At 37.0% G+C, this 24,288-nt stretch overlaps 1 protein-coding gene across 3 annotated transcripts in view; it reads right to left on the bottom strand.

The window, feature by feature from the left end:
* The window catches only part of HACD2 (3-hydroxyacyl-CoA dehydratase 2), an 89,258-nt gene that overhangs the window by 27,747 nt on the left and 37,223 nt on the right, over positions 1-24,288 (bottom strand). For all 3 annotated transcript variants that reach the window (XR_005019744.1, XR_005019745.1, XM_036851341.1), the window contains exon 4: positions 1,856-1,944. Coding sequence is in view for 1 of the 3 variants with exons in the window: in XM_036851341.1 (XP_036707236.1) it covers positions 1,856-1,944 (89 nt within the window). In the remaining 2 variants the exon portion in view is untranslated. The remainder of the gene's footprint in view (positions 1-1,855; positions 1,945-24,288) is intronic.

The raw sequence follows: 24,288 nt of genomic DNA, 5'->3' as shown, positions 1-24,288 counted from the left end.
TGTAAGGCTCAAATATGCCACTACCTGTGAAACCATCTGTTAAATGTCAAGTCTGTGCATCTGTCAGGCAGGAGGCTACTGAGGGCGATGGCCAGGTCGACATAGCTGTAATCCACAGAGACACTTAATAGCTTTCTAAGCCAAGCTGTCTTCCTGCTCTGCCCAGGAAATCCTGGCAAATGTTGGTAACAGCAATATGGTAACAACTGCTTAACCTGAACTGTCATCATTTTTGATTTACCTGTCTACCACCCCGCTTGCCAGAAGTGCTAATAAGCAGAGGAGTGGTTACTGAAGCAGAGGAGAGGAGAAGCAGAGGTCATGAATAACCCATCACCTGGAGCATTAGCCCCTGGACACCTAGTATCTCACTCTGCTGGCAAACTGATTAAACACTCCAGAGTTGAAAACACTCTATCTTCATTTAATTATCGGAAGTACATAATTACCTGTTTAAGACTATAAATGAGTTACTATTAGGAAGAAAGTTTAGGTCACTTAAGACTATTGGGAAATTAAAAATTCGAGTTGCTGGTTAAAATGGAAAGGAAAGAGTGCATACACAAAAGTAAAGGAGGAAGAAATACAGGTTAAAAATGATTTATAGAAAGAACTTTGAAACCAATGAAAACAGTAACTTTTCCTTATTCCAGAAACAATTAAGAATGAGGTCAAGGGGCAATATGCTACATTAGGATTTACTTGCCTGTTTTTGACTTTTTTTTTTTTTTTTAAGAAATGTGATCCTGTTTTTACTCTAAAAAGTGATCATGTAAAAGTATGAGATTGTTTTACATTCTTCCTACATAGAAAGTGTAGACAGACATCTTCAAGGAGTGAAAGAGCTTAAAAGAAAAAGTCTGTGAATCTATAACAAAAACAATAACTTAGTCAATTTTGCTTAAAAACTCATTAGCTATGTGCATTTTTCTGTATGTATATCATATGCCAATAAAAAGTTAAAAAAATCATTAGTTAAAATACAAATGAAACTGTCTAAATAAATCCTGAAAAACAAAATGTTTTGACAGGGATTTCAGAGTAATAGAAGACAAAGAAAAAACCAGAATAATGCTAACGGATTAGCACATTTCATGAGGCTAAAGAACCCAATAATGCTGGTGATAAGTTACTGGGACTGGAAAACTGAAAAATGAATCTTCCTGGTGGCTACAGGTACTCTTCCTCACGATGACATTAGCAAGTAATAACTGACTTCTAAAAAGCCAAAAACATACTGGAAAACAACTCCCTTCCCTGATACCAGAAAATAAAAGCTTAGTTGTAGATTTACACCCATGGTAATGATGTCTTTCTCCCCCCAGTTCTTACAAGAAGCATCCCTGGGCCTGCCTGGGTATCCACCACCCCAGACCTCCCAGAACCACTAGACTTAGCACACTTGGGAATTCCACTAACCCTGGTGGGCTGGGTGGAAACAAGTTTGTTTCTCCTGGTCCTACAAAGATTGGACTGTTCTGGGAATGCTTTAATGTCCCTCACTTCCACAACGGTCCCACTACAGGATGAAGATGTCCAGAGTTTATGGTGCTGGATCCAAACAAGAAAGCAGAAAAATATAACTGAGGTGCAGACCACACCCATACCAGCCAAATCTCCAAGGGAACTGAGATTTCAGGACTTTGTGTAATCAGTCTTCTCTTTACAACACTGCATATTTGGGGTATGTTTCCCACTAGTAACCCAATTCCTATAGTACAAGTGATTTTTATCTGGGCTATATTGATATGACCTGGAGTTCCATCTTTAGCCATAACACACATGTGAGAAAAAAAAGTTGACTAATGTTTGTTAAAGCTGATAGTATTTTATTTTTGTCAATTTAAACACTTACCTCTTTGACGCTATGTGTTACTGCCCATATTAAAAAAACTCTTGACATCACCTGGAAAGAAGTCAGGACAACAGAAGATGGAACAATTCCTGAAAGAAATTTTAGGATGGGTAAATAAATGTATTGTACTAAGTTTCAAAATGTAATAGATTTTCTAAAACATCCAAATTTTAATGTTTAAAGCCAAAACCATCATGAGCAACTGAAACTTATCTACATTGCTATATACACTATGTTTTTCTATGCAGTCAATACTAAAACTTTTTTCCTCCCTCAAAACAATAAAATTGTTAATGGCAATAGCAAACCATAGAATCTAGGTACCTTTCGTAGGTCTTTCAAAACCACTCATACAGGTAGAGAAAATAAAACCACTGCTTAACCTTTAAAATTAGACATTGAAAGTTCCTTTTGCAATATGCGTTTCAAATATGAACAGGCAACTATGGAAGGAAGATCAATGGTATTTATGTCACTGGAATATTGGAAGCCCCTGGATATCAGACTTGATATGATATACTATCTAATGGTTAAGTTGGCATCTTTTATAACCCACTTGAAGATTCTGCCAACAAGTGGACAAAATCAAGGTTTATATACCATTTCTTCTTACTTTGTTCTTAACAGTAAGCATTGGAACAATTATCTTCCCAATGTTCTCAAGTTATAACACTGGAATCATGTTTAGTTATTTTAGATAATCATCAAGTTCTGCTAAGTTTACATTTCTTTGGCTTCTCCCTTCAGTTCCTACAACCACAATCTAGAGACCAGCCACCACCATTATATAAAATTCTTCCCTCCTTTAACTCATCTTAAACCCAGCAATAAGTCATTATCTGAAAACATTCTCCTATCTTTGTAACTTTACACTGGCAAGGAACTGCTACAAAAATAAAATCTGGAAGCAGAATTACGGGTATGCAGTCCAGTAGCCCCTCCATCATTTCTCTCTGGTCTTACTGCTACCAGCAACTAGACTTACCAACTTTCTGGACCTGTCAAGTTGCACGTGGGCAACTGCACACCTGCCAGGAACCTCTCACCACGGGTTGTAAATTCTTCTTCCGCTTTAAAACTAACCTCATCTTCAATACATTCAGTGGACTATCCCTGATCAATTTTCATTCTCCTAAGCCCTCTAAAATACACTCAGACTTCTAGACATTTATATAGTTGGACAAACTACAACTTGCCAAAAGACCATGTGCAAATCATACAAAGCTCTATAGGTTTGGCTATGAAAGAAAATTATATCTTAGAATGAGTTTTAAAGATCTGGGCTTTGAAGAGGTAGGGTTTGGTTCTCAAAAGCAAGTAAAATGGACATGTCAAGCACAATGCTTGACATATAAAGATGCTCAATAAACCTCTGTAGAATGAATAAAAGAAAAATATAAATGTATGGACATATAAATCAATGGAATAGAACTGAGAGTCCAGAAATAAACCCTCACATTTACAGTCACTTGATTTTCAACAAGGGTGCCAAGACAAGTCAACGGAAAAATATTTATCTTTTCAACAAATGGTGCTGGGACAATTGGATATGCACATGCCAAAGAATGGATGGAGCTGGGATACTTTCTTACACCATATATAAAAAGTTACTCAAGATGGATCAAAGACCTAAATGTAAGAGGTAAAATTATAAAACTCTTGGAATAGAGTTATTTACATAGATGTAAATTTTGTGACCTTGGATTAGGCAATGGTTTATTAGATATGATACCAAAAGCACAAGAAAAAAAAAAGGGCTTTATCAAAATAAAAAACTTATGTGCTTCAAAGGACACCATCAAGAAAGTGAAAAGAAAACCCCCAGATAGGAGAAAATATCTACAAATATATATAATAAGGAAATATATACAAAATATATAAAGAACTCATAATTCAATAATAAAAAAAACTACCCAATTTAAAAATGGCAAAGAATTTGAATAGACATTTTTCCAAAGAAAATAAGCAAATGGTCAATAAGCACATGAAAAGGTGCTCAGCATCATTAGGGAAATGCAAATTCAAATCATAATGAGATACACTTCACGCCCACTAGGATGGCTATCATTAAAAAGACAGATAATAACAAGTGGTGGTGAGGATGTGGAGAAGTTGGAACCCTCATGCACTGCTGATGGGATTAGAAAATGGTGCAGACACTCTAGAAAACAGTCTGCCTCAAAATGTTAAATACAGAATTACCCTATGACCCAGCAATTCCACTCCTAGGAATATATACACCCAAGAGAAATGAAAACATATGCCCACACAAAAACTTGTACATGAATGTTTGTAGTGGTATTCATATTAGCCAAAAAGTGGAAATATTAAAAATGTCCATCAACAGATGAATGGATAAATAAAATGTGGCAAAGCCATACAAGGGGACATTAGAAATAAAATAAATAAAAAGTAATAAATAATAAATAAAAGGAAATGAAGTAATGATACATGCTACAATATTAATGAACCTTAAAGCATTATGCTGAGTGAGGAAGCCAGTTACAAAAGATTACATGTTGTATGATTCAATTTACATGAAATGTCCAGAGTCGGCAAAATTATAGAGACAGAAAGTAGATTAGTGGTGACCTGGGACTGGAAGGTTAGGAAGAAAATGGAGAGCGACTGCCAATAGGTACAGGGTTTCTTTCTGGGGTGATGAAAATGTTCTAAAATTGATTATCGTGATGGTTGCATAACTGTAGATATTGAACTGTACATTCTAAATGAATGAATTGAATGATATGTGAATAAACCTTTTATTTAAAAATATGTACGAATGAAGTACAGAGCCTGATGATATAATATGTAATACTGCCAAAGAGGCTAATTAGTGAGTCAGACATTAAGTGTATATACTTAGCCAGGTCGCATTTCAGATAAGAAAAACTAAAAAAGATTGACAAACAAAAGTTTTCCTAAATGAGTTATTAAGCACTTGCCACTCAAGGAAAGATCACCACTCTTTCTAGCTTCTTTTTTTTTTTAACTCAAAGACCAGCTCATCACATAAAAACATGATTTTTTTTTTCCTTTTATTTCTGCTCTTTCTTTTTTTACCACTGAAACAATGGGCTAGACTGCTAACGGTCTGAGCAGTGTTCCAGGGCTGCTGCTATATTTGGGTAGGGATCAAAAAAGTCCAGGATCTGGACCTCAGATTTCCAAGTTCAAAAATCTAATTTTATGCCACTCATGAGCAAGAACTAGGCTCTTGGGAGACTGACTCATTAGTCAAATCCTAGTTAATAAACCAAAATGTCAATTTATTCACTTGTAATAGAGGCACAGCCTTTGTAATTACTAAATGACTGGGATTTTAGAGACCCTCATCTAGGGGTGCTTTTTTCTGCTGTCAACATCAGAATGCTTTGTAAGTGTGACTTTAAACAGAGGCATTTGGGAGATCTGAAGATGAATATCACAATTCAGTTACATACAGCTTTATTAATTATCCCTTCTCTACTATAAAGCTCCCTTTTCTAGGAAACATGAATATTTATATATGTTTCCCTTTCAAAAGTGCTAAACAAAAATTATCTGATTGTTTTCCTTAAAAGTAAGTTTTGGTAACCAAAAACAGATTTACTTTTCTGGTAAATTTCCCACCAGTCTTTTCTTCTAAGTATATTTTTAAATACAGTTCAACTTCTATTGTTTATACTCTTTGTGGTTTGCTTTCCTCATTTAACATTTTAAGAAATTTTCTATCTTACAACATATTCTTCAAAATTTTTAACTTGATTCATAATATTCCTTTGAGTTGAATATATTTGTTTACCTATTCTCCTTCTGTGAGACATTTAAATTGCTCCAATTTCTTTTTTTTTTTTAACATCTTTATTGGAGTATAATTGCTTTAGCTCCAATTTCTTGATACTATAAATGAAGTAATGCAGTATTACAAATAACACTTAAAATTTTTTGAGGCTTAGACCCTTTTTTTAAAAAAGGATTATTTCCTTGGGACAGTTCCCAGAGGTATAACTGCTAGGTCAAATGGCAAGAATGCCTTTAAAGCTCTTGAAATATACTGCCAAATTGCTTTCCAAAAAGTTCGTATCAATGTACACTCCCACCAGCAGCATACAAGAGTGCCTGCTTTAGCACAGACCCAGCAGTAAATTTAAATCTTAGTAAGTTAGTGAATAAAAAGCCAATCGATGCTTTCTAATTTGACGCAGATGCAGAGATGTTTCTGGCTTTGCCTGCAGGTGCTTCTGCATTCCCTATCCAGGGAATCTGCCTAGTTAGGCACCTGAATTTTTTCCAAGTGATGCCATCCATACCAACTCTCACTTAGCTTCTATAGTGTATGAACCTACCTCAACCAGTCACCCAGCAAATAGCACTTCTGGCCCTCACCTGACAGCCCAATCTCAAAATGCCTTCTCTAACAGATCAGTAAAAAGGCCAGTGGGAGGAACGAACCCTTTCATAGGGAAGACCATCTGAAGTCCAGGAGCTCCAAGTTTATCCTTGGATTCAAGCCAGACAAACAACAGAGGGCCACACAGATGAAACATATTAGTTTAGCTCTGAAAAGAACTGACATCACCGAGGTGGGTTTATTGTTATCATCAGGTCGGTTTCATAAGAACTGGTTAAAAAATTATTACCTTATTTGCTGTAGGAATGGTATGCAGTGTAATATCCACCCTATCACTCAATGTCCCTTCTATAAAGCCTCAAGTGGGAAATTTGTTTAAAAACTTAATGTTAAGAAGTGTTTGCTCCTCTCCTCTCCTCTCATCATTCCTCTCCAATGATAAGAATTATATAATTCAGTTGCCCTTTTCAACTTGGTAGTCAGAAAGTTTCAAGCCAAATATGAAGCATACTACATTACTATATTTTGTGTTTAAGTTACCACAAATCCTTGTGGAATGAGGAATATAGATAGATAAGACAGACCAGATCCTCTTTCTTTTCTAGACTTTTTACAGTCAATCCCACTGTGTTAACATTTGTTATACCATTACCCTTTATTTGAACACGATGTTCATTAACATAGCATGTTTAAACTACCCAAACCGCACATTTTTTTTTATTGTTGACTGCTTCAATTGGTTGTTTCCAAATGACGGAGAGATTCTGTCATCTTATCAGTAAGCTATTACTAGATCAAAATTCATTCAAAATGATTACTAGATATCTATTATTTGTTAATTTAATTCAACAAACATTTTTGGAGTACCTACTCCATGCCAGGTACTGTTCTTCATGCTAGGGTTACAACAATGAAGGAAATGTCCCTGCCCTCATGAACTTACACTCTCAGGCTAAAACTGATTTACTTTGGGATAGCTTTTATTTTTAGCACGTTTTCCCTGAAGTTGATGTGAGGCTACTAAACATTTGTAAATTGGAAAATGGCATGAGTACTTCTTGGTTTCAGAAAGATAGCTCTGTCAGCAGTGTGAATCTTTGGCAAGGCAAGGTTATACACTGAGAAACAATTATGAGAATTTATGTTGAAAAGGCAGTGAACTTTTGAAGCGAAACACTGGCAGATAAAAGAAACACAGGCACTTGTGTGAGTGCACATAATAAGTAAAAGCTGTATAAAGGGGATTTGGCAATCAGTTTCTTGTTTCTCCAGAACCAGGGTGCTCTGAGGACTCTCCAAACAGCTGAGCCCTGCAAAGCTGAGTAGCACTAGAAATCCTCCCTGCCTGGTGCAGCCCTCACAAGGGCCAGGGTAGTGGGATTGGGAGACTGGCTACGTATGACCAAGACCAGGTTGAAAGCTAAGCACAGGAAAGGCAACACAGGCTGGGAGCAGAGTAGGATAGTGTTCAGACGGAGCCCACTACCAAAGCAAGAAAGGAGACACGAAGTTGGTGCCAGAAATTAAACTAAATGATGGAAACTGAAATCAGAATCTCCCTACCGAAATTCCAAATCCATTGAGCTAAAAGTAATAAACACTAAATAACAACAACAAAAATCACTAGCAGCAACCAGAAAGGAATGGGGTACAACTTTATGCCATATATTTTAAAACGTCCTAGCCAAGAAAGGATTATTGCACACCTCCTGCTTTGTTCCCAACTCCCAAAAAGTGATATTGGTGAATCAACAAAATCACAAGAATTTTCACTAACAGGCCTAGATTTGGAGAGAAACACAAATTTCTGACTGGAGTGTAACAGACGTGGAGGCTGGAAAGTGATGGGGAAGTAACTAACTGGGAGCCACCTCACAGAAAGGCTAACTAAGCCATTCAGACCCCACAGAGTTGGAAGACTGGTACAAAGTTCCCTATGAGGACAGGATATACTTTCTACAGGGTTGAGGAATCCCAGGACGAAGCGATTAAATCTCAGAAGAGAAGCAAGAGCTCACGTGTTTTTAAATAAGTAATTCGTTCACACTGTTCAAAACTTTTAAAGTATAAAAAGATACCCAGAGAAAAGTCTCCCTCCCAGTCCCATCCTACTACCACTCAGGTGCCTTGCCTACAGGCAACCAATTAATTTTTTGTCTATCATTCCAGAGATATATTTTAGGTATACAACAGCAAATATGTAAGTCAATGTATAAAGATACATTTATACACTCTTTTTCCAATTTTTTCCATAGTGACAGTCTTTTCTTCTTTTAAAAATATCCTGATGATCTTTCTATAACAATACATGCATACACTGTTTTAATTACTGAGGCTTTATGTTTTAATATCTGTGTACTCTCCTAAGCCCTACCACCATGCCCTCAGCATGTAGAAAAATACATAAATCAGGAAAACCTTCATCCTTAAACTGTAGCCTAGACGGGAAGACAACTGAATCTTAAATACTGTGGAAATGCAGTCAGGGAGGATTCAGTAACACAGCAAATAAAATGGCTGGACAGGGCTGCTTGCCCTTTAGCAAGACGAAAAGACATGGCAACCATATGAACATAACGCAAGAAAAGAACAAAAATAAAGCACGCATTGACGGCAGGAGGAGAATTCAGATAGATTCGAAGCACAAGAAGGATCTGAGGCACCACTGCTGACTTTTTTAAGATGGAGAGGCCATGTGCAAAGACTGGAGAGCAGCATCCAATTGCTGAGAGCAACCTCAGGCCAATAATCAGCAAGGAAACGGGACCTCAGCACTATAACCACAAGGAACTGAAATCTGCCAACAGATTAGAAGCAGATTTTCCCCTAGAGTCTCCAGATAAGAACCCAGCCCAGCTGATACCTTGATTTTGGCCTTGTGAAATCCTAAGCAGAAAACACAGCTGAGCCCACTCAGACTTCTGACCTATAGAACTATGAGCTAATAAAAAGGTGCTGTTTTAAGCCAAAAAAAAATTTAAATCAAGAATAAATAAAATAAAGCATGCATTGCATTTAGGGGAAAAGTCAAAGATTAAAGCAACTGGAAGGAAGATAATAATTACAGAAGACAAAGACAATCCAACACAAGAATAATTGTTATCCCCAAAGTAGAAAACCCAATATATGGAACAGAAAATGTATTTAAGGGTGTAATCCAAGAAATGAAAGAACTAAATTTGTACTGAAAGAATACACTGTTTCCCAGAAAACAACTGATAGTGAATAAGTAAAACCAAGAACTTTCTTGGTTAAAAAAATAATACTTTGGGATCCAGGAAAAAAAGAAAGTTACCTACAAACTGGCAAGAAAATCAGCCTGGCTTCAGACTTCTCCACAGCAACATTCAATGTCAAAAGACAATGAAGCAACACTACAAAGGTCTGAGGGAAAGAAAGTATGTTCAAGAATATTACACCCAGACAAGATGTCATTCTAGTGTAATGGCAAAAGGTAGACATCACTAAATATGAATGAACTTGTCACATAATGCCTATGTGACTGACCCTGAGAAACACAGGTTGTCAGAAATTCAGCCAAACAAGATATAAATCAAAATAAAGAACTCAGGAATGGAGAAGTCATGGCAAAAGGGCCCATAGTAGGCAATGAATCCATTCATATATAACACTAAGACAAAACAATTATGGTTATAGAACAGAGTATAAATGCTTATAGTTTGTAATATTATTAAATTAGTAACAATTTAAAAATGGAGTCAGGGAAGAAGAGATGGAAGAATTAAGAGATATTGCCTAAAATATTGTTAAATATAATTCTAATCTAAATTTTTCATAATCTTTTTGTTAAACTTTAAGGGGCCTTTTAGTAAATAATATATCTCTCATGGTTAAAGGTTTTATACCATATTCTTTTTTACAAACTCAATAATTTTAATGAAAAATAGCATGTATAGCATAAGCTATATAACTTGATTTTTCTATCCATCTACTCTTTCTTCCTTATATTAATATATATGTGAAAAGAATGCTCCCTGGGATGATGTTTATCTAATATAAATGACGATTAGCACTACTGGTACAATTTTTTTAAAACTTTATGTACTTTTACACATTGTTTGAACTCATAAAAAACAGTTAAAAAATTTAAATTAATAAAATCATCATTCTTAACAAGAAATGAAACATTTGGCATCAGCAAAAGATAATTCTGGAATTGAACTAATTCCAATCTTAAATAGGAATTTTCTTAAATATTTTCTCTTAGAGTACAAGCTATTCTTAGGGAAACAGAAAATATTTCTGGCCAAAATGAAGAGAAGGGTGGGAGTATGAAATTCAAGGAGGAAGATGACTGGCTTCTTTTGTTTTTTAAAGAAGGATTGACAGAAGATCAATTTTCTTTTCTTTTTTTCCAGAACATAGAAAACTGGCCATGCCTCTTGGGCTTGTAGCACCTGACCCCCCCAGAAAGCAATTTTCAATATATTTATCATAACCACACTTACTTTATTGAGCTCTGAAAAAAGAAATTTGTGTCTTACACTGAAATCAACAGCAAAATTATGGTATTTATATGATAAGCTCTGGATTTATTTGAGATTGGCATTTCGAAAAGATATACTAAACTGTAAGACGGCATTACATTTTGTGTTAAAAGGATAATGTTACTAAGTGCTTACTTTTTACCAAATTGAAATGGATATAAAGGAAAGCATAAGAAATCAGGTACAATGATACTTCATGTGTCTAGATTTGGGAAAAACCGTGTAGTTAGAATGAAATCTTTTCCCTTTATGTGAGAAAACTTTAAATACAGAGGGCATGTATACCCCAAATACGTGCTTTAGGGTCCAATCCAGCGACATGCTACTAGCAGTCAACTTACTCAAACTCAACAGTATGAACTCAACCAAAAGAAAATAAGATAGAAAAATAACTTCATGCGGGCAACTTTACCCAGCATTTCACAGTGTGAATGTGTGCACCAGAGTGAGTGGTGGTCTCAGGTCTCCTGCCCATGTTGATTGTGATTTTACTGTTCAAAGATAATATAATATTCATCTAATGAGGCCCTAAATGCGAGCCAATTATTTTATCCGGCATTCAAATGAAGGAAAAGTAAACACTTTCAACACTGGAGGGAAAAGTGCCTGTGCTGGACTCACTGAGAGTCGATACTAACTTGTACTGTTGTATGAACAATTTCAGGTGTTTTTCATTGGAATTTTACCTCTACATAAGCAATTCCACTTTAGGAGACAAAGCCACAGGATATATATAACGCATCTTCATGGTTCATTAATTTTCCCTGAAATTCCGGGGGGAAATCCATTTTTACATTAAAACATAAAGAAGGGGACTTCAAAAGTGCTTCATATTTATGGCAAGTTATCTGGTCTTTACTCTCAAACCCCTGGAGAGTAACTATACTCCTCACAGATATTAGGCAGACTTGAGTAAAGCTGGAAAAGCACTACGATACATAACAAAAATATAAGGTAGGAAGTTGAGTGTATGGAAAAAGGGGTAGAAAAAATCTCTTGAAACCATGGGAGAAATCAATACCTAAATGGATGTGGTGAAGGCCTGTACACTTGCTTGGGGCAGAACACAAACTTGGCTTAGAGCTCCTTTATGACTAATGTAACGAGAGAAAAAAATCCACGTATAATTCAGTGTACATGAAAAAAGCAGAACCAAGGGGCTCGTTTTTGTTTTGTTTTTTTTTTTGGCCACGCCACCGGGTATGTGAGAACTTAGTTCCCTGACCAGGGATCAAACCCACGCCCCCTGCATTGGAAGCGTGGAGTCTTAACCCCTGGATTGCCAGGGAAGGCCAGGGGCTCGGTTTAAGCCATGTACTTATATGTAAAATGGCTTTGACTACAGTAGTAGTTTCAAGTTTACTGGATGTCCTCTATACACTTTTCTGTTTGTTTTTACTGTTTCCTGTTTCAGATAGTCGGCTCTCAGAGTGTCTGCCACTAGCTTGCTCTTCCAGTTAACTGAGGTTCTTACATGTAAAAAGTAACAGTAAACTGGCTTTAAGAGATCCAGAGGCCTCTGAATGAAATGAGCTCTGGAGGGTTTTATCAAATATCCAGAGGCTTTTCATTTGTTTGTTTACTTGTGGGGTCTCCATTTTTTAACAAAGTTACTGGAAGTCTAATCTCTGAATGAGAGCAAAATATAAACATAAAAAAAATGACACATTTCCAACCATTCTGAAGATAACATATTATAAAAGGGAGATACATTTTGAAAAAGATGAAAACATAAAAATATTAGAAGCCATTCTCAAAGAGGACACAACAAGTCAATTATACAACAAGTCAATTATAAGTCATGGAACATCACTCAAACCTCTATATTATAGTTAGCATTCCAATAGCAAATTGCCATCTGATTAGTTTTACTGTTCATAGACCTGCATGTGTTTTAGATCAGACTGTTAAGTGCAGCCTTGAAATAGGGACAGTTCATATACATTTCACCAGCAAAACTACATCATAAGCTTTTCTTAAAAAAAAAAAAAGATTTATTAGTATCTCTATTTTTACACTTACCAAGTTTTGTCTTAATATACTTATGAAAATTCTATTATGTAAAGCTTTTTCAAAAGGCTGAACCCAATCTGATTGTCACTTACTGGAAATAACAGAAGATCTAACATCAAGTTTGAGAGTATAATCATTTCCTTACTACTTGAAAAAACCAACAATCACAGGATTTCACTTACGCAAACCAAGAAATACACTTCTACTAAACCATGTTCTTTCTCAGAGTTCTGCCAAACCCTGTGAGTAGGGAAGGCAGATTGAAGATGAAGTTTAACTTTACTAGAAGGTTGTGAAAGAAGGCTTTCTTGGGAAAGATTCTTTATTTAAAAGAGCAAGTAACCACAAGGGTTATTTAAATATGGTCATCTTTAGCTAAGAAAATCTTGGCTGTCAGAGTTGGAAAGGATCTAAGAGATCAAGTTCGACTCAATTCTTGATAGATGAGGAAACTGAGGTGTGAAGAGGTAAAGTGACTTGCCAAGCTTACATGATAGTTGAATACAACAAATTAATATTTATGTTTAAAATTTGGTGGTTATTCACAAAGAGGTTAATTATTGGTCAATATATAGCTATAACAGAATTAAAATATTAGCAACCAATATGACAAAAGGTTAACATTCGAAGCACATAAAGACACAATTGTTTTTGTCTTTTAAAAAATCAAGACCCTAATGGACAAATAAGCAAAGGGCATAAGTAGATAATTCACATAATAAAGAACATAATAAACAAACATGGAAGTATATACAATTTCATAATTAGCAAAAAAGTAAGAAACAAGAGTAACCTATGATTTTATATGATTAACTTAGTGAATATTAAAAATAATCCTTTGCAATTCAATTTGGCTATTTTTTTTTGGCCCCGCCCTGCAGCATGTGGGACCTTAGTTCCTCGACCAGGGATCAAACCAGCGCCCCCTGCAGTGGAAGTGCAGTGTCCTAACCACTGGACCACCAGGGAAGTCCCAATTTTGCAATATTTTTGTTAAGAGTCTTCATACTCTTTGAATTAGTAATTACATGTGAAAATGTATGCAAAAGGCATAATCCAAAGACTAGAAAGTTCACATATCAACAGACATTGGTTGAAAAATTAATATTTAAAAATGGGGACAACCTAAACATTTTCCACTGGGAGGCATGACAATACATCTAATTCAGTGAGATACTTTGTAATTAAAAAATATCAGTGACTACAAGATAAGCGTGAAACACCCTGTCATATCAGAAAGTAAGGACACTAAAAAGGTGACTGAGGTTTTATCATAAAGGACTCAGAAGACAATCTGAAGATGCTCCCACTGGCCAAAGACGGTCAATTTGAGCATTCAAAAGAAGAGATACAATGGGCTGAATCACACCAGATATGTTAAAATTCATGAGTTCATGATGATAAAATAAGAAGCAAAGACCTTCACTGTCCCTTTGACATGCTCTGATTTGTGGTGGAGGAAGGGGTGTGTGTGTGCGCGTGCACGTGTATATGAACGTGCATGCGTGCATCCATTAGTATCAGTGCCTGCCTGAGTCAGGAACATGACACCTCTGGTTCTGTATGAGAACAACGGTGTATAAAGCAACATGTAACGCTAGCCCTCATTTTGTTTTAACTTACAGACTAACGTCAATTGTTCTCAGAACTGGATTTTTTCCTCAAAATTGAAACTGCTTTTCCTTTTGGGTTTAATGAAGTATTGCTAGTTGAAGCCAGTTTGACATGGTGACAGAGCTGTTAGACTGATGAGAAGTGTTGCTGCCTGATTTAAAGCCAAACCCTGAACCCTTTTAAAGAATAAAAAATATTGGGCTTCCCTGGTGGTGCAGTGGTTGAGAATCCGCCTGCCAATGCAGGGGATGTGGGTTCGGGCCCTGGTCTGGGAGGATCCCACATGTCACGGAGCAACTGGGCCCGTGAGCCACAACTACTGAGCCTGCGCGTCTGGACCTGTGCTCCGCAACAAGAGAGGCCGCGATAGTGAGAGGCCCGCGCACCGTGATGAAGAGCGGCCCCCGCTCGCCGCAACTAGAGAAAGCCCTCCCACAGAAACGAAGACCCAACACAGCCAAAAATAAATAAACAAATAAATTTATTAAAAAAAAAAAAGAATAAAAAATATTGTATATGGGAAAAAACCCCACAAACTTGTGCTGGTTTTCTTTAGAGGATTCTGGGAAACCAACACGTTATTCTGAAAACTGGTAAAGGGAGAAAAATCAAGCTTGAAAAAAAAGAATACATATATCTTGTTATGTCACAAGAAACTAAGGAAAGCAGTTTGGAAAGGGTGAAGGGAACTGGATAAGTGGAGAACCAGGGTGGGACAGGGGCTCACTTTTCACTGTATACCCTTTCATGAATTACCTATTTGAAAAATAAACTCATTTAAGTATCACTATAGAGATTATGTAAAAAAATGGAAAAATGGTTATATTAAAGGAAAAAACTCAGCAATCAAACGGTAGCCACTCTGATTATAATAATGTAAAAACCGTATATGCATGTAGACCAGGCCTGGAAGGAAACACAGAAAAACAAAATTGCTGACTAGACTTGCAGAATTTAGGGCATTTTTTCCTTTACATTAAAATGAATTCCCTTGTTATAATGTTATTTGCCCAATAAATAATGTTAAGGTGGCATTTAAATGGGAAACATAGTATTTTCACTCTGTTACCCATACTTGTAGGAAAGCCCAGATATTTGAACCTTGAGCCCATAATCAAGGCACTAAGAACCATTTGCAGGTAACTTGACTCTTACTGTAAGCAAGAGATCTAAGAAGGATAAAAGAAAGGGTATACTGCGGGCTGTTCATACAGTAGATGTTAAAAGTACAATGACTCTGCCCAGCTCTATTTCCCATTCCTGCACTAATGCGGGGGTGGAGGCGGTGGTGGCATTCACTGAGTAGGAGGCCAGCAGAACATGGAAAGAGCCTGTCGACAGCGCATAAAAGACACACACTGAAAACGCTACTTGCAGGAGGAGTGAAGCTTGTCAAAGTACTGCAGAGGCTGGGAAAGTGAAGAGAAGAGAAAGAGCAATTATAACCTGAACCTAACAATTCCTCAGCTAAATTTAACTAGAGAGGTGGAATATATCTGCAGCTTGAAAACGATAGGCAAATGAATGTTCAGGTACAAAAAGGCCCAACCTACACAGAACTTTAAAGGGTCACTGTAAAAAAAATTTCTATTTTCATATCAATCATCTGCTATTATTCTGAATATATTTCAATTGTGAACCCCCCAAATAAAAAAATGGGCTTAAGGAGGTATAAGGAAATCCTAGGCTCAGAGCAAAACCTTTTATTTCTTGTTATAAGTCAAAATCAGTAAGGATTTATTAATGTCAAGCTTTTCCAGAAACATTACTTTAAAAACTTTTAGCTATGAATAATGAAAATTAAACAGTAACTTTCATTTACCTTTTCAAGGTTGAAATGAAATTATTTATTCGAAGCCTTCCAAATTTTTATGTCAAGAGATATCTCAGTTAATATACTTATTTACACTGAACTATGTTCACAAATAGTTCCTAAATATATTACTTAAACACCTAAAATACATTATCCTAAAATACAAATACTTTATATGCATTAAAATGTATATCAAAAAGGTAATGATAACTATTTCTGGGTAATTAGATTAAACTGATTTTTACTTTCTTCTTTATGTCTTTCAGTATTAGCTGATTTTAAAAATAATATGCATGTGTCACTTTTATATAGAAATAAGGTTATTTTAGAAATAAGGCCTTTTCACTTAAAAAAAATCACCACAACATGATTTAATAGCCACCATATTACAAATTCTGTTAAAAATAAAAATGGGTAGAAGTTCAATCAAAACAATGTATAACTGTTTTCACACACAACTGATTTACAATTATTTTAGCAAAAAAAAAAAAATCACATGTAATCAAAAATCTAAGTTGCAAACAGCTTTTGGAAGAGTTTATTTATTCAGGTACCCTCTATTCTAATAAAGACTTTGCTGGGAGGAGCTGATCATATATAAGGTCATTACTGAGATTTATGATCACGTATATTACTTAGGGGTACTGAGATTTATGACCATACATATTGTCTAGAGGTAAACCAATCTATGTTTTTGCTTTTCAAATCCAACTTTAAAAATATAAAGCAGATTAATTATTCACATCAAGTACTCTAATATCACTATATTCTGTTGCCAAGTGGATGGACTCATGGATTGCTCTACTGGCTCAAGACTTGAGCAACCATTCAAATCCTTTGTGGTAACCACTACTGGTTGATTATTCACTGTGCATTTTCCTCTCTTCCTTACTAACAGAGCACTGATCTTATATGGAATAGCAGTGTACCCTGCTAAAACACTGGCTTCTTTGGAATCCCCTGCAGTTGGAGGAAGCCATGTGGCACAGTTCTGACCAATGAAAAATAAACAGTTTCTGGAAAGCCTTGCTGTGCAGCCACTTTCTGCCTGTAATGTGACATGACACCACATAACTCATCACAGCCATATTATAACTACAGGACCACATGCACCAAGACAAAAGTGACACACTTCCATGAACGGTAGAGCAGAAAGACAGATTTCTTGTTAAACGTGAAAATGAAACTCCTATTTGGCTAACGCACAGTAGTCAGAATTCTGGCACGTATAGCCAAATGCAATCCTACTTATATACTCTTTCTTTTACAGTTGAGAAAATGAACCAAAAATCTGAAGGGAATTTGAGTAGACTTAAGAAGTCAAAGTATATCAGAGTGCAGGACAAGGTAACACTTTTAAAAAGAAGCTATTCCAATTACACTTTCCAGTCATGAAGACTAATGGCATCTGTAAGAAAGATGGTGGAAGTTTGGTGTAATATTTTCTTCTGGTTAACAATTTCCTAAATCATCTATAAACCAGATTTCATATCTCAAAAAAAATCACTAATATTTTATGTCCAAAAACAAAAGCAAAAAATCTGCTCTCTTTTGCAATTTTGACATGTGGTATTCATGAGCATCTTTTAAAAACATTTTTCTGGAGCCAAGAATGTGGCTTGCCAGGTCAAGATCTACCAGATATAACCGCAGTATTTACTGCAACATTTAACTATCATAAATAGTTCACTGCCCTTAAATAAATCATTTTTCTTTAACAGTGTTGGAAATGTGATTACCCTATTCCCCCTGCACAGATTATTTTAAAGAAAAACTCCACCCATAAGCACCATACTCTATCTAAGCAAATCACCCACAGATCTAAGATGAAAATGTTATATGAAAGGAGATAAACTCTAGAGAGCTAGAAAATATGTATTTTACTTGATTCTTCACAGTAAACAAAGTACTATGACGAATCATTTTGTTTTGAACTCCAAAGAAGTTTAATAAATATTTATGGGCTGAATGTGTGAATGAACCCTAAGAATAATGAACACAGATCACATATCCCAGAGCAGGTTCCTGTAAAGTTTAGGAGAAACCTCTTTTGAGGTTAGAGTTTCAGGGTGGAGAGAGATACCATTTTCTCATGGTGTGTCATTATGAAGCTAAATCCCTCACAGGCTATTCTACTACAGGTGGAATCTACACCAAGTGTCACCAGCTTATTTTGCTCCTACCATGTATCCCTAAAGTACTTGCCAAGATGACCAGAAACTCTGTATTAGGTGCTATCTGTTAGACCATGATTTACTTTAAATTATATAGAAGTAAAGGGAGAAACAATTAGGCTATGTTGTTGCTCAACGTACAACAATAATACGAAAATCTACTATTAATTGAGAGTATTCTATGCATCAGCCATGGTTCTACATCCTTTACTTATATTAACTAATTTACTTCTCACAACTCCTATAATAGGTGCTATTATTATTCTCTCTTTTTTTTTTTTTTTTTTGCTGCCCTGTACAGCACGCAGGATCTTAGCTCCCCGATCAGGGATTGAACCCAGGCCCTCAGCAGTGAAAGCGTGGAGTCTTAACCATTGGACCACCAGAGAAGTCCCTATTTTTCTCCTTGTATAGATGAAGGGAACTGAGGTCCAGAGAAGGTAAGTAACTTGCGCTAAATCACACAATGAGTAAGTGGTAGAAGCAGAATCAAACCCAGGCAGTCTGGCTTCGGAGTCCATGCTCTTAACCACTAAGCTATACTACCTCCAACTACAGGAAGGAGAAAATCAAGCAAAACAAGCTTGTGGATGGTTTTAAAATATGCCCACAAATTCTTTGATACTCCTCCCTTTAAGAGGTAGCCTACTTTTCCTCCCCTTGAGTGTAGGATGGACTTAGTGCCTTGCTTTGAAAAAGAAAAAGGTAGAAGTAATAGTGTGTAATATTAGGGACTAGATCATAAAAAGCACTGTGGTTTCCTCTTTGCCCTCTCTCTTAGATCATCCACTCTGGGGAACACTAGCTGCCGTATCATAAGGGACTTTCCAGCAGCCCTACATGGAGAGGACCAAGTGGTGAGGAACTGAGGTCCCCTGCCAATAGCCATGTGAGTGAGTTATCTCAGAAGCACATCCTTCTGTTCCAGTCAAGTCTTCAGCTGACTGCAGTCCTGGCTGGCATCTGACTACAACCACGAGAGGCTGAGCCAGAACTACCCAACTAAGCTGCTTCTGAATTCCAGAAGCATAGAGACTATGAGATAGGAAATGTTTGTGATTTTAAGTCACTCAGTTTGGGGGTAATTTTAATGTATCAATAAACACAGAACCTTTCATCAGAACCATATTTTCAATATAAAATTATATTTTAATATATTTTGTGTAAAATATATAAAAATTTGTGTAATTAATATGTGTAATTACATAATTACACAAATTGTATAATTATATAACTATCTGTAATTATATATGTGTATAAGCACATATAATGTACATGTTATATATATAAAATATATACCCACATATATGTAACTACATGTAATATGTAATTATATAATTATATGTAACTATAAATTAAGTAAAAAATGATTTTGAGTGTCTGCTCATTCCCTGGAAGCAGTAACCATTCTAACCACTGCAGAAGGGTAGAACAACATATCCCCAATGTCCCTTCAAAAGCTACTCTATTTACTTAATAAAAAATTAAACAACATATATTAAACATATATACATGTAGAAAGATTATTCCTGCCTTATATCATCACATACTTTTTACTTTTCCTCTTTTCTTATAAGTCAATAAAGAAATAATACATTCCAGCTCCAAAAGTCTATCATAAGAACAAACTGTCTATTTGATTCCTAACAGTCTATTCAAGGTGCTAATTTGACATTATTTATAGACTCGATTCCTTTCTGAGCAGCTGTCATTAACAGAATAACTTAGGAGTTCAAAACATTCTTTATTCAACTCAACTGCCTCCTGGAATTGTTAGTCATATATCTCAAGGTTACAACTATGATAAAAGCTAAAGATGAACCAAGTCTCAAGAAGGCTATGAAAAAGAGCCACCATTACATACACTAAGATTAGTTGACGCTCACTGATTGATATTCCGTTAAAGCCCTCATTTCTAATCATTTAGGTCTCTTTTATCAGATTGGAGGCTTTCTGAAGGTGTTTCCTGCACCAATGTTTTAACTGTTTGTGGCTTTCAAAGCACTCCAGAGCTGTCATTTGGAAACCCATGTATGACCAGAAGACAAACACTAGTGTACCTCGTGGTGTAGAAGGGAAACAGAGAAAACAGTGAGCTGGCTTCTAGTCTAGAAGTATTTGATACTTTGTCCACACCATTCTCCCTGCCTCAGGCTTTAGAAATGGTACTCTGGCCTCAAGCTGTCTCATCTTAACTCAAATTCTCTAAAGGAAGAAGAGTAGAGGCATGACCATACCTGGGCAATGAAGGCTGAGGAGAGTCTGAGAACAGGAAATGCAGAGGGAACAGATGAGGAAGAAAGTGGAAAAAGAAATGGAGAAAACGAGCAAAAATGAAGAGGCAGGAAAAATAGAGGGGAGGAAGAAAAGGCAAGAAGGAAAAGAAGGAGTAGAGAGATTTCAGAGGAAGACATGAGAGCACAGAGAGAATAAAAACATGGAAAGGCAAAGAAATAATGTACCTTCAAGGAAAAGCGAGCAAGTGTGAGAGAGAGAAGGGTGTGGCGGGGGGGGATAAATGGTGAAAAAGGCAAAGAAGCGGGGGAGTCATAGCTTACCTCTAGGTCTCTCATTAGGCAACTAGTAGAAACTGGGAATGCCACTAACAGATCCAGAGAATAAGAGAAAAAGCAGGTCTGAGATAAAATGATGACTTAAGGGCTTCTCTGGTGGCGCAGTGGTTGAGAATCTGCCTGCCAATGCAGGGGACACGGGTTCGAGCCCTGGTCTGGGAAGATCCCACATGCCGCGGAGCAACAGGGCCCGTGAGCCACAACTACTGAGCCTGCGCGTCTGGAGCCTGTGCTCTGCAACAAGAGAGGCCGCGATAGTGAGAGGCCCGTGCACAGCAATGAAGAGTGGCCCCCGCTTGCCACAACTAGAGAAAGCCCTCGCACAGAAACGAAGACCCAACACAGCCAAAAATAAATAAATAAAATTAAAAAAAAAAAATGATGACTTAAGCTTTATACATCTTGAGTTTGTGGTGTGCATAGAGGAACCAAGTGGCAATGTTCATCTGGGCAGCTGGGCTGGAAACTCAGAAGGCCGGTGTGGCCCAGAAGAGAATATGTGGGAGCCAATGAAGCTATGGGGAAGGTATGGTGAGGTCAAAGAGGGAAACTGCACAGGGAAGAAGAAGAAGGCTAAGGACCAAAGCCCAAGTATACCAATATTTGAGGGACACAGAGAGAAAGAAGAGCCCATGAAAGAATCTAAGGAGAGGTGCAGGTGACCTAAGGCATAGGAAGAGAGCTAGGAGAGAGAATGGGCAGGTGGAAGAGTGAACAGCCCCACTCTGAGAAGCAGCAAGGGAACTGCTGTCCCTACGGACAGTGAGGTTTCCATTAAGGTAAGAAAGTTGAGGAATTATTCTGTGAAGACAGAGGTGAATTTGCTTAGAGTGGAAAAGGGTTTCAAAAAGCATTGTCACCTCTCCTTCTGTGCTCCCATACCCCTTTGAACTTATCCTTTGGGCAAAACTTTTGTCACACTCTGCTTCATGTTTGTGTCCTTGGCTCGAGAACAGGATGGGGTCTGCTGATATTTGTATTCTCGGTGCTTAGTCAGTACAGTGCCTGTCACCTGGCAGAAACTCAATAAATGCTTGGAGGTTTTCTGAAGGGCAATGGGAAGTATGCATTAGTAAAAGCCTTAAAATATGATATTACCTTTGACATATTTCTATAAATTTATCTATAGAGACTAGTCACAACTGTGTATAGATTTAGCTACAGATGCAGTTATTTGCAAACTTTATTCAACAAATACAGCATTGATTAAAAATCACAATATGTCTACATAATGAATACTATACATGCTCCAAAAATTTTTACTGACCATCAATAACAAATAAACCTATACAAAACCTAAACCCTCAGCACAACTAAAAGATATAGACAACTACAGACTCAAATCACATGTAAGTAGAACTATAAACACCAAATTCCAGCAGAGCCATGTCTTGAGCCTCTATTGCAAATCTTTATGGAAAGTTAGAGTCTGGAAAAATGGCATGTTAGCAAGAAGAGAGGAACAGAGGGCTGAAATTTGAGGTAAAAATTCCCCCAGGAAGAGGCAGTCCACCCTAGACACAAAAACACTGAGAAAAACACTTTGTCGATTAGACTAACGACAGAGAAGGGAATTACTTAAGTCTGTGGGACCCGAGTGGCAATCTCAAAAAGGCATTACTTCTAGGGAAGAAATGGGTAAAAGGGAAGGGAGAGATGTGTTTTAGTGAATGGATGGTGAAGGAGGAAGGAGACAGGAGGAAATCTGCACTCCTGTAACACAAATGAGAGCTCAAAACAATTGATAGGCATACAAATCCTATTCCTACTGACCTCCTCAAACAAAAAGGCATCCTTTGAAGAGACTACACTTCACTCTGTTTACAGATAAAAGTGTCCTCAAGCTAGTAATCTTATAAATCAAACCAAACTTCCAACACTAGCCACACAATGAATACATAAAAGCAACTTATAATTGTACAAAACTACTATCAGAAGAAAACCAAAAATGAGGATCAAACATTTTAGCTAATGAAAATGCACTCAAAAAATAAAATCACAAAGGAAACTTTAACACAACACTCCAAACTGAATATTATTAAATAAGCATTTGAGTACATGAAAAATTATTTTTAATCAGAAGTTCAAAAACTAAGAACAGAAATGGACCAAACCAGGCAGAAATGAAACAAAAGTTGAACTCAGGACAGAAATGGAAGAGAAAGACAAAATGATATCTGACCTAAGGACTACTTAAATTTCAGGTGATCAAAGGAGAATACATTCAAATGAAAATTTAACAAAGGGCACTGAAGAAAGGAAGCAAAACAGCCAAGAGAATAAAAATGAAATTAAAGTAAGAGGAATCAGAGAGAAAGTGGCTGAAAACGAAGGGAGGCAAACAAGATCTAACATACAGATATTTGAAGCCCCTGAAAAAAGAAGAGTAATGAAACAGAACTAAAATTTAAAGCTATAATCCAATAAAACTTTCCAGAAATAAAAGAAGGCCTGAATTACATATCAAAAGAGGCTACTAGGTACCTGGGAAATTGCCCTGCAACAGTCAACTCTAAGGCATATCCTAGTAAAACTATTAGACTTTAAATATAAATAAAAAAATCCTCAGTGATATCAGCAGGTTGGCAGAATAGGATTTTTCAGCACGCATCCCCTCACAGAAACATCAATTTGAAAAACTATCCACGCATGAAAGTACTTTCACAATAGCTAAGGATTCCAGGTGAGAGATTACAGCACCTGGGTGAAGCACAGAAATAAGAAAAGACTCACTGAAGACCAGAATAGGAAGGATGAGCTGCATCACCCTTCATCATCAAGCCTGGGTAGCACAGTACAGAGGGAAATACCCTCCAATGGGGGAAGGAGAGTGAAGTAAACACCCAATTTCACCACAAACTCCAGCACTAAACCTATCCCTGCAGCCCCTGGCTCCAGTCCAGCCCTCAGGGCCCCAGGCTCCAGGCTGGCCCTAGTGCCAGGCAAACCTCCATGGCCACCAGCTCCAGACTGGCTTCCATGGACCTAGGACCCAGGCCTATGATCACAGACCCAGGCTCACTCCAGTGGCAGACTGGCCCCTATGGACCCAGGATTCAGACACACCCCTGTGGACTCAGGCACCAGGCCCACCAATTTGCTGACCCAGGCACAAAGCCAGCTCGCCTGAGGACTCCAGCAGCAAGCTGACCCACAGACCTCATCAGATAGCCTGCCCAGAATTTCTGGCCAGGTCAACTGGTGAAAAGCTTTCCAAGCTGAAGCAAGTTTATAAAAACTGGAAGAGGTGTCTATTTCTTCAAATGTTCAGACAGCAATGCAAGGCTGAGGGCATGAATAAACAGGGAAACATGACACCATCAAAGGAACGAATAAAGTACTTGTAATTGATACTAAAGAAATGGAGATCTACAAACTGCCTGACAAAGAATTCAAAACAATCAC

This window comes from Balaenoptera musculus, chromosome 4 (genome assembly GCF_009873245.2).
Source record: "Balaenoptera musculus isolate JJ_BM4_2016_0621 chromosome 4, mBalMus1.pri.v3, whole genome shotgun sequence".
NCBI classification, from domain to species: domain Eukaryota; kingdom Metazoa; phylum Chordata; class Mammalia; order Artiodactyla; family Balaenopteridae; genus Balaenoptera; species Balaenoptera musculus.
Note: the sequence above shows the minus strand (reverse complement) of the source record. Positions and strands in the feature narration are given on the sequence as shown.